Source organism: Polypterus senegalus, chromosome 7 (assembly GCF_016835505.1).
Source record: "Polypterus senegalus isolate Bchr_013 chromosome 7, ASM1683550v1, whole genome shotgun sequence".
Classification (NCBI taxonomy): domain Eukaryota; kingdom Metazoa; phylum Chordata; class Cladistia; order Polypteriformes; family Polypteridae; genus Polypterus; species Polypterus senegalus.
The window spans coordinates 15,664,599-15,681,344 of NC_053160.1; the positions used below are offsets into that span (position 1 = coordinate 15,664,599).

At 40.5% G+C, this 16,746-nt stretch overlaps 1 protein-coding gene across 1 annotated transcript in view; it reads right to left on the reverse strand.

Annotated features, from left to right (window-relative positions):
• Positions 1–1,537: 1,537 nt before the first annotated feature.
• Positions 1,538–16,746, reverse strand: part of LOC120532339 (diacylglycerol kinase theta) — a 280,803-nt gene continuing 265,594 nt past the window's right edge. Inside the window, exons 21-23 of the mRNA XM_039758242.1 lie at positions 12,230–12,341; positions 10,875–11,027; positions 1,538–2,825 (exon numbers count right to left, since the gene is read on the reverse strand). Coding sequence (XP_039614176.1) covers positions 2,724–2,825; positions 10,875–11,027; positions 12,230–12,341 — 367 coding nt within the window. The 3' untranslated portion in view covers positions 1,538–2,723. The remainder of the gene's footprint in view (positions 2,826–10,874; positions 11,028–12,229; positions 12,342–16,746) is intronic.

The window sequence follows — 16,746 nt, forward strand, 5'->3', positions numbered from 1 at the left end:
AATATAAATGTGTTATTAATGTATCTGTACAATGAACGAGAGGATCATCAGTGACAGAGCTTCCGTTCGCCCAGTAATGGTTCAATTCAAACTCGAAAGAATCAGAGGTGAACAAGAATTATGAATTTGATGGGCAGCATATGCACATTTGCTTTGAATATCTACCTGTCAAACAAAAGATGCTAACGACCTGATGCATGTGCTATAGAACTCCTGTTCAGCTCTGCTTAATTCACTAGTCCGGTTTTGCGAATCGATTCATATGACTCACTGAAAAGAATCATTCAAAAAGAAGAAATCACTCAAGATGGTTCCAGCTCTGCAATTCAGTAGCTCTGCTGGACAGCCAATTAGATTGCAGATTTTTGTCATTTGGTTTACTTGACTCAGATATCCGCCGAGGATCTTAACCATAGTGTAACAATACTGACGTATAATATAAAGCGATATCCTCCTCAATGGAGTGGAGCTCTGGAGATCAGCAGCTCAAGTCTATTGAATTGTTAAACAATCGCCCATCATTTGAGCTCTGCGTGCCTTTGGAGTTCTGTGGCTCATAGGTGTGTCCAAAGATGCATCTCTGATGATTCACCTATCAAACCACAGCACTCACTAGAGCCCACCCTTCCAAATATGATGGATGAAAATGACAGTTTTCATTTCAAGCCCTATTGTATGTTGTATGAACTGTCACGTAAATAAATGAAGAAACAAATAAATGCATAAGCCATTCTACATGACACATTTCATTATTTAAACTCACCTATCCTTGTCTTTCTATTTATTGTCACATTTCGTAGTTCATTTATCAATTTGTAAATTTTATTTTGTTTGAAATTTTGTTTTGTGAAACTCGGAATGATCATTGTAGTTAAACGTGCCACAAACTGGAAGAACAAAAGAAACGAGTAGGCCTGAGAAATGGTAGGAGTTTCTCTAAAACAGGGGTCTCCAACTCTGATCCTGGAGGGCCCCAGTGGCTGCACGTTTACATTCTGTCCCTTAAAAAAAAAAGCTAATTAACTTCTTTTGAATTCATTTTGACTTGCTCTTGAGGACTTAGACCCCTCAATTGTTTCTGTTTCCTTAATTAACAATAATAAGATACCAAATGAGCCAAAAACATGAGCAGCAAACTCTTGTCGATCATACAATATCTGGTCTTGGGAATGTTGGTCTGCTCAGGTTCCCGAAACATTTTCACAGAGCTCTGAGAAAACAGAAAATGAACAATTTCAGAAGTGTGTGCTATTGCACAATGAGAGCAGCAACAAGCCATGGAATTAAAGAACGAATTTAATTAACGACAAGACTTGGCTCCTAATTAAGCAACTGGTTGGAGTGAAATTGGTTGGAGTTTGAGGCCCTGACTTAGTTGGTCTTCTGTCGGCTCACTCACCTCACATTTCATTTCTATTTGGGTGCCATAGAAGGGAAGAAATGATGAAATTCAGGGGAACAAACCTTAAAAAAGCAATTAAAATGAATTCACAAGAAGTTAATTAGCAGCAAAAACAGGTCACTAATTAAGAAAAGGGTTAGAATGAAAACCTGCAGCCACCGCGGCCCCTTCCAGGACTGGAGTTGGGGACCCCTGCTCTAAAAGAACCAACGCTGCCTGATATAAAAAAGAGAAATCAAATAGTTATGATACCGAACATAAAATGGGGCAGCCAATCACATCACTTTAAGGCGGAATTTGCGCTTGCACATTGAAACGATACATGATTTATTTTTTTTTTTTTTGTTCTTCAATAGCACTAAAATGTTTAGTGTGCAAAACTGCCTAGTTAAAGTCAAAAAAATAATGTCCAACTAAACCAAATATATATTTTTTAATCATGTGAGTGAAGTTTATACTCACCACATTGAGCTTAAACCTTTGCCTTCCCCTAATGGATGGCAACATGAACACTAGAGCAGGCTGTGTATAAGAAACTAAAACACTTTCACTGAAAGACTTTCTAACAAACATTTTAGAGGTCATCCCCAAAGTTAATCTTCATAAATAGAATTTATTTTTCTTTAAAGCAGATTATTTTCCAGTGTTCCTTAAATATTCTACTCGCATCCTTTAAATAGATCGGACACACACACACACACACACACGCACACACACACTACGTTCCTCTGCTCCTAAAATTATTCCCACTGCAGTCCACAGCTATGTAAACAGTACTGACGGGGTGGGCTGTGCAAGCCATGGTTGATCAGTAGAACTTATTCAAGCATGGCACGGAATTAATAAAAGTAATAAAACAAAAAAAAAATTAAATGCGCAAATGTGCTGATATGAGGCACAATAGTGTGTTGACACCAATTAAAAAAAATACATAATAATTTAATAAGATTTACTTGGAAAATGTGTTAGCTCCAATCCAGTGGATTTCTCATGACAGTTTACTGAAGTTTTTTTTTTTGGTTCCATTTCCACTGATGCAGCGTACACTTCCCTTTATCTGAACAGACCGCAGACGCGGTGTCCGTAGGTCTAGTCCATAAATGACTGCCACCTGGATGCCCACTTAGTTCATCATACAGTAAATGGGAGCCCCATACATTTTTTTTTTATCCTGGTCATGGTGTGGTGGAATGGTTAAATTAAACAAAAAAAATGAGCGGGAAGTGATTTTGAGATGGCTGCCTTGATCATCTCCCTGCTGCCAGTTTTATGGTTCATGTGCCAAAGATTCTGCAAAACTTTCTGCTCTCACTCTCGGTTTTCAGTTGCCTCCTTCTGGGGGAATGAGGCTCTCAGTCCTGGACTCTTTCAAACTTCCCGACTGCTTCTTTTGCTTCACTTTGGACTTCCTCAACATATGAACCTGGGGACAAGAAAACACAAGAAACAGGCATTGAAAAACACGTTGAAATACACTGGTGAACATGAGCAGAGTTTAAAAGGGGGTCGGGGGGCTTTGCGCCCCCAACAGATACACTGTGCTACTAAAATAAGTCAGAAAGAATATTTTCCCTTAATTTTTTTAAGGCCACAAGTAATGTAAGTTTGTTAAGAATCATCAAATCCACAGCGCAGTGGATGCAGTTGTAACACACATGCACATGGGAAACAGCTAAAGGGCTTAAATAATAGTAATTTACGCCAGAGCGGGGGCGGCGGAGTGTGCTGACTGTCTCACTCAGTCTATTGCAGACCATTCTTGGGAAATCCCGCTTGGTTCTGGCACCAATGATGACGTCACTTGCATTCCCGGCACCAATGATGACGTCACTTCCAATTACAAAGATGTCAAGATGTCACTTTCCTGTTCCGGCGCTAATGATGTCATCACTTCCATTTCCGGCACCAATGATAACATCACTTCCGGTTACCAAGGATGCCACTTTCCTGTTCTGGCGCCAATGATGACGTCATTTCCGGTCATGAAGATGCCACTTTGCTGTTCCAGCACCAATAATGACGTCACTTCCAGTCACGATGATGCCACTTCCGATTCCGTCGTCAATAATGACATCACTTCTGTTTCCGGCACCAATGATGACATCACTTCCAGTCATGAAGATGCCACTTTCCTGTTTCAGCGCCAATGATGACGTCACTTCCAGTTCCGGCACCAATGATGACATCACTTCCAGTCATGAAGATGCCACTTTCCTGTTCTGGCACCAATGATGTCATTTCCCATATTCTATGTTAAAAACGCCATATTGTCTCAATGCCAGTCAGTTCTGTTTTGGAACATCTCTCGCTATTTAAATCAACTTTTGCATCCAGGAAACAATATGTGGGTGGCTGCCCGAAACCTTTATGATGTCTGTGACTCGTTTGTGTGCCAAGTGTTAACCATAGCTCATTGTTTTCTTTAAAAAGCCAAAGATGTACCAGCTCTCCTTCGTAATAAAATGGCTCCTGAAATGTTCTTTGGTGCTTATTTCTTTATGTGTTTATTTGCTTCTTAATTTATGTAATCTCTGCGACATAACATGAAATATGCCGGGAATTGAAAGCCATCAAATTTGAGAGGGTGGGCTCTACTGAGTGCTGCTTTTTTTTTTCGTTTTAAAAGATTTAGTGAAAATTCAAAGCAAACAGCCCACACAAGAATAAAGAAAGAAGGTTGTTACACACGTAGAATAAAAGGCAAAAAAAGTGAAAAAATGCTTCTTCTCTAAACTTAGCTTTTCTTGTCAAACTTCAGTTGTTTCTATACTTAAGGATGCTTTACTTCGCCTTCAGTACGCACTAAACGTACCGCACTGCCCGTTCAATACAGCATGTTAACTTTCATACTATTGGGCACGTTAAGGCACCCTTTAAAACCGTGTGCCCTCTATGCCACACTCATGGCAAGGCAGGCGACTAACTGAGACTACTCTATATATAGTCAGAGAGACAAGAAGGAGTCAGAATACACCAATTCAATTCAACTTGTGGGGGTCATAAGAAGTGCTGCTTTTTGATCGGTGAATCGTTGGTAGACGGCGTGTGCAAAGCTTTGGCCATCAAGTGCCAAGAGGATGATGAATCCTGGACTTCTTGAATGAAGGTAGACGATTCACGCATTAATTCTCAACAACTTCACCTTGCACTCATATCCGCCATGGACGTGAACAAGCACGTGTGCTTTGTAGTGATGGCCACTTCAATTCGCTTTACTGTTTGATTCATTCAGACTACCCACTTAAGTGAATCGATTCATTAATAGGATGCAATGTTAGCACTGCTGCCTCGCAGTGTGGGGTTCTCGTCACTGGTGCTCTCTTTGTGGCGTTTGCATGTGGGGCCACGTGGGTTTGTTCTGGTTTCCTACCCCCAATCCAAAGATGAACGAGTGATGCTAAATCATCACCTGATAAGTGTGTGTGTGTGTGTGTGTGTGTGTTCACCCTGTGATGTGCTGGTGTCCTGTCCAAGTGTTATTCCTGCCTGCCCGTATTGCTCGCTGAGGTAGGCTCCAGCTAATTCATGATGCTACCCTGGTAAGCGAGTTTACAAAAATGGATGGATCGACGAATACTTGAATCCATCCTACCCTAAGCAACTCCCTTACATTCACATCTCCTACACACGTGGGCAGATTTATCAGTCCCCTAAGGCCAGGTTTATACCTCTCGCAACGCATGTTCCAGCGGACATTACTGCAACACAAGCATTGTACTGTTCATACTTGTCACAATATCTCTGAAAGTGATGGGTGTTTAATGATTAAATCCATCAATCCAGGGATGTGCCTACTCCAGCCAGTATTGGGCACGAGGCAGAAACAATCCCTAGACAGGACATCAGCTCATCGCAAGGTGAATACAAGCACACACACATACACTGGCGTCATTTTAGTGTCACCAAAACTGCATATCTTTGGAAGGAAACTTGAGCCCACTGAGGAAACACAGCAGGAAAACATGAGAACTCCAGTCAGGGAACACCAGCGACGTGACTCCTTACTACGAGACAGCAGAGCTACCGCTACACCTTCGTGTCACTCCCATGTGTGTAATTATTAACAATATTAATTATTTAAACAAAATTAACGATTTATCTGTAAAATGTAACATACAGTACATACTTTAATACATTTCATCATGAAAGTGATATCAAGTATAAATCTAAGGATTCTAAATGTGCAGGGAGTTGGAATATCATACATACAGAAGTGATCAAGAAAGCTAATAGAATGTTAGGTTAGGTTATACATCACAGTGTGTGGAGTACAAGTTACAGGAAATTATGATTAAGTTATATAATGCACTAGTGAGGTCTCATTTGGAGTGGAGTGTTCTCCATATTACAAATCACGAGTGGTCTCCCCTTGACTTTCTCGTATACTCAGATATGGGGATGGATATTTGAGGAGTAAACCGCAAGACAATGATTATATTTTTATGTTATGTACATTAAAGAACCATCAACAACAAATCAAATTAAATTAATACACTGAACAATTATTACAAAAGTAAAGTTGAATAAATCGGACTCTGCAGCTGCCTGAATAAAAGGTTTAAAAGTACCACTTCCGGTTAGCGGAAAGAGTCCAAAAGTTGATAGGAATCTACATTTTGTACCTAATACTTGTATGCAAAATTTGGTGGACCTAAGTGAAAGCGTACTGAAGTTATCGTGTTTACACACACACATAATTCCAAAAATGGTATTTTCAGACTCGGGGAGGTCTAAAACGTCGAGATTCATCAAAATCTCAACATCGAATCTTTAGATGGTTACAATACTTTATGTTATGTACATTTAAAGAACCATCAACAACAAATCAAATTAAATTAATATACTGAAAAATTATTATAAAAGTAAAGTTGAATAAATCGGACTCTGCAGCTGCATGAATAAAAGATAAAGTACCACTTCCGGTTAGCGGATAGAGTCCAAAAGTTAATAGAAATCTACATTTTGTACTTAACACTTGTATGCAAAATTTGGTGGACCTAAGTGAAGCGTACTCAAGTTATCATGTTTACATACACACACATCCCCACACACACTGGCACACGCAGAATTCCAAAAATGGTATTTTCAGACTCGGGGAGGTCTAAAATGTCGAGATTCATCAAAATCTCAACATTAAATCGTTAGACGATTACAATACTTTCCCTATACTTTGCACACAATAAAGTAAAAAGACATAGCAGTGCTGGAAAAAGTCCAGAAATTTCCCTATACTTTGAACACAATAAAGTAAAAAGACATAGCAGTGCTGGAAAAAGTCCAGAAAAGAGCGACTTGGTTGATTCCAGGATTAAGAAGTATGAGCTACAAGGAAAAATTGAAGGAGTTGAACCGTTAAGAGGTGACATGACTAAAGTGTTTCGACACATATTTTTGGAAAATCTGAGCACACTGAGGAAATTCCTAAAGACTGAGGGCTACCAAATATGATCCTGTTGAATAAAAAGGGTGATTAGGCTGATCCAACTAACTACAGGGTGACACAGAAAAACGGGAACTTTTGAAAAACCCAATAAAAATAGAAGAAATCCAACAAAAAAATGTTATTGACAGCAATTGAACCACTACAACTTGCCTTTTAAGAGACAGTACAGTGATCCCTCGCTATATCACGCTTCGACTTTCGCAGCTTCACTCTATCGTGATTTTTTCTCATACACGCTTATGTCACTACGCATGCGCTTTCTGAGAACTTTTATCTAAGCCCCACGATGGCTCCTAAACGTGCTGCTTTTTCTAAGCCTTCTGACAATAAAACTAAGTGCCGGAGGAAGATGCTTACTATCCAAGAGAAGGTGAAACTCTTGGATATGATCAAAGATGGCAATACCCTACAAAAGCCTCCTCACCCATATGAAAAGACAGCGCCAGCAACTGCCTATCAAGATGTTCTTCAGCCGCGCACCCAGACACCCACTGCTTACTCCTAGTACTCCTTCAGCGGAAGAAGACAACGATACACCTGCTGAATATACTGCACCACCTGAAGACTCTCCTACTGAGGTCGTGCCTTCATAGGTTAGTGGTTGTATGTAAGAACTGTGTATGTGTATTCAATTAAATGTACAGTACAATAATCTACTGTATAAAAGCGGTCGGGATTGTCGTTCCGTCCAGTGAGTGCAAAGCGTAGCGGTATTCGGCTTATCACAGACTTACTACTTGCGGCTGGCGGTACGAAGCGACGCGATGTGAGCAGAGTTCTGCTGCTCCCATCATCCCTTTGCTTTTGTGCGCGATGCGCTGGAAAAATAGACAAAATTATGTCTCTGGAAATAATTAATGTTGATGGAGTACAAATGCCTCACCGCGTAGTAAATATCAGGGGAGATAGTGCTTGGTTATTCTCATCTATAGCTTATTTAGTGCATGAAACTCCGTCTTTAGCGGTACAGATTTGGGCTGACATTGTACGGCTTTGGACAGGCACTCAAGGGGATAAAAAAAAACTTAGGTTTTCAGGAGATGTTATGAATGGGCACTTTGATGTTCTCATTCCCTACACTTACATGCCTGATGTACACATGGAGCGCACACAAATTGAGGATAAAAGTCGGTCGCCTTAAAAGGCGGGTGAGCCTAGTAATAATATATTTGTAACGTCTAATATGTCTTATTTTCTCTTATTTTGTCTAATGTATTGGGTAATACGAGTGTAATGGTGACTAAAGTGTGTTATTTCATGTCTAGAGGGCTCTAATAATGTTAAAAAACGTATTTAGAAGGTCATAAACAGGTTTTCTATACTCTAACTGCAAAAATATTCGATTTATAAATAAAGAATCCTACTTTGCGAAAATTCATTTATCACGGTAGAGTCTGAAACGGATTAACCGTGATAAACGAGGGTTCACTGTAATCCAAATTATCAATGTCTGACACTGGCGTCCTCCTGTACGTATGCATTTTTCCAATTTGCTGTTGAGGTTCCCCATTGATCGCTGCAACATCTCAGCTGGGATACCACGAATTTCATCTTGAATTCTTTGTTTCAATTCATTCAGTGTCCTTGGCCGATAAGGCAGCCCCACAAGAAAAAATGGACAAATGGACAGGGCCAGGGAATGTCACCGAACAATTCTCACACAGGTCCCATTGATTGCCTTGCAATTGATTACTAAATTACTAAATGGCGAGACTGTTTACAGCTCAAGGTCCCTGTTCTGCAGTGCTGCCAACTGTACATGGCTGCCACTATGCATTTCAAAAGTTCCCGTTTTTCTGTGTCACCCTATATATGCCAGTAAGAATCACAGATAAATTCATAGAAAAGGAATAAATCAAGCAGCACATGTCGAGAACACGAGTGTTAGTAAACATTCAGCATGGATTCAGACTGTTTTACTAAACTGCTACAATTCTGTAAGGAAGCAACAAAAGCACATGAGTAGAGAGGTGCGTGTGATATTATTTATCTTGAGTTTCTGAAGGCACCACATGAGAGGTTAGCGCTCAAAGTAAAATAAGTGCGAATTCAGGATGCAGTGTGCAAGTGGGTATAACTTTGGCTCAGACACAGGAAGCAAAGGGTTATGGGGAAGGGTGCCTTTTCAAATTAAGGTGATGTTAAGAGTGAAGTCCCTCAGAGGTCATTGCACATACATAAGCAACCTGGACAGGAATATAATTACTAAGTTGTTCAAGTTTGCAGATGATATCAAACTACAGAGTTCTGGGACTCTGGAAAAAACTACCAAGACATGGAGTTGAAGCAAAAACCTTGATAACCTTTAAGAAGAACCTGGATGAGGTATTGGGCCAGCTTAGCTATTAGCTAAACAAACGGGCCTGACAGACTGAAATGACTCCTCTCAAACTAGTTGGAAGGGGCCAGGGCCGGCTCAAAGGGTACATTGTGTCACTAGACGGTGTTAGTTGCAAGTGCCCAAAAAGAGACATCTCAAGGAGAGATCACGTGGTTGGATCTGTAACTGAAATCAATGGTTTCCCCTTGGAAACAGGCGCACGCATGACTACATATTCAACTGAGGAGCCGTTTAACGTGACCTTGCAATTGCAAATGAAATCAATGAGAGAAGGGAGTTGGGAAGATCGGCATGCATCTCTAGGACCTTCTGGGGAAGTTCAGGGAGGGATTTTGGCCTAAGCCTACAGCCGGCCATGGGAAAGGAAGATAATGTAGAATCCATGAAATTGTTACAAAGAGACCTGGGTAGCATACAAGCTTGGAATGCGATTGTAACAAGAATGTAAGTTTAATGTCACTGTGCTCTGTACAAGAAATTACTTTATAAATTCACTCACATGTGCAGGCCAAAGTTAGCACACAGGGGCTGTCAGCATTTAGAAACAGCTAGCATTTGGAGAATGAAGGGGGCAACTGCGAAAACAGGCATTGTACTATTCCTGTATGTTAGAGATGAAATTGAATCCTTTCCTTTCCTTGTTTGGAAACCAAGGAAGGGCCTACACGTGGGGAAGAGAGCTTACAAACACTTTGAAGCTGACGGACGAATGAATGATATCGTCATTCGTCCCGAAAATCCTTTCAGCACAGCAACGGAAAATGGCAGACTGTATACATCAATTTCCCACCTTGGTATTGTCTGCTGTGGCTTCCTCCGTTTGTAATGCCGTGTAAATCGTCAGTAAAGAAAGCAAAGTTATTTTCTCTTATGTGACTTTTACCGCCGTATCACAATGGGAGGGATATCGCCTTTTAATATCATATCTCTATATTTTTCGGTTGCTTAAAATGCCGCAATAATGAAAGAACTTATTCCAATTAGGGAGCTATATCGCCCCCTAAAGGAAACAGCGATCAAGAAGACTAGCAGGATGTTAGGTTATATATCATGATTTGTGGAGTCCAAGACAAAGGAGGTTGTAACACACTAGTGAGGCCTCCTCTGGAGTACTGTGTGCATCTTTTTGGTATTTTGTTACACTTAATTTATCCCAGAGGGGAAACTGTCTTTTCGCATCCATATTACAAAAAAGACAAAGCAGCACTAGAGAAAGTCCAGAGGAGAACAACTAGGCTGATTCCAGGCCTGAGACATATGAGCTATGAGGAGAGACTGAAGGAGTTGAACCTTTTCAGTTTAAGCAAATGAAGATTAGGAGGGGACATAAACAAAGTGTTTAAAATTATGAAAGAAATTAGTACAGTGGGGTCCCAGGTATTCCATGGGGGTACGGACGGAAACTTGTTAGAAAAGTATTTCTTCTCTCAAAGAACCATAATGTACTGAATAAATTACAAAGCAGTGCAGTGGAGAGTAGGACTTCATGGACCTTCAAATCTCAAACTGGTCTTACTTTACAGAATGCAGGCAAGATTAAACAGGATGTCGGATTAAACAGCCTGTTCTCGTCACAATGCTCTCATTTTCGAGCTACTCCTACAGGTCATGCTTGTGTCACTTCCGTCTAGGCAGTGTCATTTGTTCTCGCCCTGGTTAGCGAAAGGCTCTTCTCTCTCAGCTCTTACCTTTGGCCCAGCTACGGAGATGATAATTTGTCCCGGGGGTTGAATCCAAGGTTCTCCATCAACCTGAACAGCAATAGGCTTCATAATAGACACTCGGATGTAGGATCCTTGAGCAATTCGGATACCAGAACGCAAGCCGCCCTGCACCTGGCCCTAAAAACAAAGGGAAACATGAGGGCAGATGCAAAAACAGCAAAATGAAATTCCTGTCTCACTTTCAAACCTTTTCTGGGTTCCCAATTACAAAAGTTTTTTTTTTTCTGTGTTCTTTTGGCCTTCTGTTTTTGATGAAGTAAATAAATGAAAACTCTAAACTTTCAAAACAGTTACCAACGTCCCCGAATACGCCTAAATGTTTCACCATGGGTACATTTTCTAACTTCTTTTAATTCACAAATACTCAAAACAGTGCAGAAGATCCCCACAATTATCTCATTAAATCTGACGTAATGAATTAAAAAACACACAGTTTATTTATTAGTGTGAGGGTTAACCAAAAAGTAAAGGCAATTTGAGAAATGTGAGGTAACCACAATGGATAGAAGACGATGCAATATCTTACGTTCACGATGGCTTATGGGTAGTTTGAACATCCACAGTGCAGTGTTCTGCCATTGGTCTAGTTGAAGCCAAGGTCAAATAAACATGGACGCCCCGCTGTAGGACTGCATCATTGTTGAGCAACGCGCCCTAGTGAGATTTCTTTGGGCAGTGGTAGAGAAATTCATCGAAGGATGTTGGAAGTGAAAACAGCGCGACACAATGAAAAGTTTATGAATGGGTGGAAAAAGTGTGAAGAAAAAGTGTAATCAACGAAGCTCGACTTGGTTGATTTTTGACATCACACACAGAAGCCCTCATCGACATGGCGAATGCCTTCATCAGAGAAGTCCAACGGATTACGTTGCCCACTGTTGCAGCACATTTGGATATCAGCTGTGGATCCACACATGCTACAGTGCATGATGACTTGGGGTACGATAAAGTTTGTGCATGATGGGTACTCAAACGGCTTACTGATCAGCACAAGCTAATATCCTCCTTTGAATTTCAGCAGGTTTCACTCCCTCTGCCTCACTATGGCGTGTTTTTCTACAATAGTGAAATCCCGCAGCGGGGCATCCACGTTCATTTCACCTTGGCTTCAACTAGCCCAATGGCATAGTGCGGCACTGTGTGTGTGAACTACCCATAAGCCATCGTGAACATGTTGAATTGCGTCAGCTTGTATTTGTTGTGGCTGCCACGCATTTTTTTAAAAATTATGTTAACTTTTTGATTTACCCTCCTATTATGGTGTTCTAAAAATACATTTAAATGAAAGCAATGGCAAATAGAACAATTCAACTCCTTACCATATGAACCACTCCAGTGACACCCACTACCTCCAGCATACTGTCATCAATACGGGGCTTCCCAAAGCGGACATCACTGTCTGACCCCCACAGGTCAGCACCAGAACCCCAGCTGAAAAGATCCAAATAATCAATTTAAGGTTTACAAATGCTGTTGGCTCTCTCAGGATATTTGCCAGTCCAACACGTATTGTGCTCAGAAGCACAATTAGAAAAACAGGCAGCTAACTTAGTGGACGGTTTGAATTAAACTGCTAAGCACAGTCAGCTTCTTAGCACCATGACAAGAAATGGACCCTGATGACTGATTAAAAAGCGGAAATAGAAAGTGTAGGGGCAGCTCTGAGGGTCTGAACCCTTAAAACAGGGGCAGCAGGGGCTGTTGGAAATTTGCTAATGTGAGTTATTAAAAGAACAGTCCACCCAAAAGTGAACATTTTACTGATCTAATGTGGTTTGTAGTGACGGATGAGACGAAATTTTAATTTCACGTTTTCATGCAAAACAGAAATACTGTATATAGTCGCATTTAAGTTCTCCAACTGATAAGTCGGGGCTTGATTTTACCATATAATATCCGGTATTTTATAGTGTTCGTCATATAAGTTGAATCCAGAAAACTCACGCTATTGGTCCAAGAGATTACGATATGCTAATGCCCATCTGAGAGAGTAACCACGGAGCACACGGCCTTGTTATATCTATGTATTGTGCCTACGTGACCACACGGTAATACCCGAACTATTCCGAAGCCACGTTTGTACTGATTTGTGCTTTTGGTATCTCACACCCTCATACACCTTTATCGTAAGAGCATCCCTTATCTATGATGGAGCGTCCAATCAGAAGAAAATATGAAGCTGGTTTTAAATTAAAAGTCATTGAAGTGGCGAAAGAAATTGGTAACGGTGCTGCTGTAACAAAATTCAATGTGTCTGAGAAACTGGTGCGAGATTGGAGGAGGCAAGAAGATGTAAAAAAAAAAATTTAAGTGTCGTATTTTTGAACGGGCGTATAAGTCAGGGTCTGATTTTATGATTGATTTTTCTGGTTTTAAGACCCGACTTATACGTGAGCTTATACGGTAATAAAGTTACTGGTACAACTGGCATCCATAACCGGGCACACACTGTGCAATTCTGGCAAAATTTTATGCCCGATCTGCAGTCACTGACTGATTTTCTGAATTGGCCCAAATTCATCTTCATCTTCCATTATTTCACATGCAGCCTAAGAGTGAATCTTACAGTTAGGCTGTCATATAAGAGTAATAATAGTAATAATAATACATTTTATTTAATAGGCGCCTTTCTTAGCACTCAAGGTCAACTTACAATAAAATTAAACAACAGTAGTAAAATAAAAACAAGAGAATGATAAATCAGAAAGCAATAATTAGCAAACAAACAAAGATAACTGGCAGTAACCGTGCAAAATTCACAACTGGTATGCCAGTTTGAAAAGATAAGTTTTGAGGTCAGTTTCAAAATGTGTTATTGAATCGAGCTGACGTATATGAGAGGGAAGAGAATTCCCAAGTTGAGGAGCTCCATGAGAGACGCTCGAGCTCCCATAGTACAGAGTCTGATGTGCGGTACAGAAAGTCGAGCTGTAGATGAGGATCTGAGTGAGCGAGAGGAGTGTCAGTCTGTAGGAGATCAGTGGGGTTGTGGAGAGCTTTAAATGTTCAGAGCGGTGTTTGGTATTGTATTCAGTAGTGAACAGGGAGCCAGTGAAGTTGAGAGAGAATCGGTGTAATATGTTCATGGATTTAGAACAGCAGGTTGTTATCCTGGCAGCAGAATTTTGAAGAAGTTGTAAGCGATGGATACGTTTTTGTGGGATGCCAAATAGAATAGCATTACAATAATCTATACGTGAGGTGACTCGGGCATAAACCGATACTTCAGTACGTGTTGCGTAAGAACAGGACGAAGTCTAGAAATGTTTCGGAGATGGAAGAAGGCAGTCCGAGAAATGTTACTTACATGGGAAGAAAAGGAGAGATTACTGTCAAGAATGATGCCCAGGCTCTTAACTTGGAAAGAGATGTTTGTGTTAATATTATTAATTAAAATAGAAGATTTAGAGCCAATGTGGGGCACCTCAGTTTTATTGCTGTTTAGTTGGAAAAAACTGTGAGTCATCAATGTCTTTATGTCTTGGAGACAAGCCATAAGACTATCTGGAGAGAAACCAGAAGTGGATTTAGTGGAGAGATATAGCTGTGTGTCATCAGCGTAACAATGAAACTTAATACCATGGTGCCGGAAGATATAACCTATTGGGAAGATATAAATGAGAAAAAGAAGCGGCCCCAAAACAGAACCCTGCGGAACTCCCTGAGTAACGACTGCGTTCTCAGATTTAAAGCCCTTTATTTGAACAAAATGCTTCCTATCAGTGAGGTAGGAAGAAAACCACTGGAGGACAAGGCCACAGACTCCAAAACTAGCTAGTCGTGTCAAAAGTATCTGATGGAATATGGTGTCAAATGCAGGGCTGAGGTCAAGAAGCACAAGAATCGATAAAAGTCCCATGTCAGCTGTCCGGAGAAGATCATTTGTGATTTTCACCAGGGCAGTTTCTGTGCTGTGTTTAGGGTGAAACCCAGATTGATGATGGGAGGAATTTGTCACGTCAGATGTCTTGCAGAATCTACAAATTTCCCAAAATTCATTGTGCAGCTACTGCAATGAATGAGCACATGGCAATAATAAAAATAGCCATGACGCTGAGAGAATGCATTGTGCGGACAGAGAGCATGGAGGCTGCGTCACCAGAGCTCTGGGTACAGTTTGACATGGAAGAGAACAATCACAACGGTAGTGAGAAATGAGAGGCATTGCTTCTCAGTATGTTGTAGTATAGTGACCGGATGTTGTACACTGGGTATTGCCGTTGTCACACTTATTTTCACCTTTTTGATTTCACAAAGCAATCAGATAGCAGTACACGTACAACGAAGAATGCGAAATAAAGACACGCAACAATAAATCACACAGACTACGTACCTCCAGTTCTGGTTACGGCTTTTTATTTTCTTTGTTGTTTCAGAGCACAGTGCAGCAACACAGCTCTTTTCATTGCTGACATTTTAGGAAGCCTTTGGCCATGGCGTTTTTTTGAATGGGTAAAACTGTCCGTCTGGGCCGTGTACACATATAATCTGAGCACCCTTGTTGTGGCACGTCAAATGGATCAGACTTGCTGATACGGTTTGAGCACATGAAGTGCCCTCCACCATGACTGGGACAGAGACACATTTTTTTTTCATGCTTTACCCCTCTGCTCCACCGTTTAAAAATACAAATCAGACAATTCAGATGTGATTAATGTGCACATTGCAGACTTTAATTTAAGACTAATTGCACACATTTTGTCAGACCATTTTAGGGCACAGGGGTCAATCAAGGTGTCATAATCCCAAAGATTATGGAGGGCATAAAATGTCATGTAAATGACTGGTGAGACAATCATGCAGGGTCAGTAGTCACTTGACTGAAAATCAGAGTAGCGTATGAATAGAAAACACAATCAGATAGGGTTGACCTTTTGGATTGATAGCATAATCTACACTGGCAAACTGTCTGAGAACTTGTTCATGGCGCTCTGCGCCTGTACTCGGTGAAGAATGCTATACAAGAACAAGTGGCATTGTATCATATTGTATTTTAATTGAAGACAGGACTCTTGACCAAAGGCTGAGAGAAAGAGATAGGCAAGTTATGTATTTAACAATATGACGGCATAAAATGCATGTGTTTCACACATTGTGAACATACAACTACATGGCTGGCCGAGTAGATTATGTACAAGGAGTCACAAGAAATGGAATACTGTATGCTCTTTTCTACCATTCATCTTCATAGGCACTAATTCTACTTTGTTATCTTCAGTTCCCATGAAAGCACAAGATTAAAACTTTTTCTCAGCCATCACTACAAACCACATGAGGTAAGGAACATATAAAAAAATAATTATGGGTGGAATTGTTCCTTTAAAATATGACAAGGAATTACTTTACATAATAGAGTTTTATAAGATATATATATATATATATACACACGAGGGGGGACCCAAAAATAACCAGAATTTTGTTGTTGTTAGGTTGGTACTTGTAGTACGTGGTTGGGCCGCTAGGGTGATCTAGTTACACTCCTCACAAGTCAGTGTGCCAAGTGCCATCAGTCTGGAAGGTTGTGCTTGTGTTCAGTGAATTTTGTGCAAGCATCATTTTTTTACGATGGCCGATTATCGTGAGCAACGCGCGGCAGTGAACTTTTGTTTTCTTCTTGAAAGGGAGGCGTTTGGCTGACGTCGAAGAGGTAAAACAAGAAATGCCCAGAGCATTAATGGGCATTACTTCAGACGAATTTAAAAAATGTTTTGAACAATGGAACAAATGGTTAGATAAGTGTATTTCCGCCAATGGAGAGTACTTTGAAGAAGACTAATTGTAGTTTGTATAGAAAATTAAATGAAACACTTTTTAAAAATATTTCTGGTTATTTTTG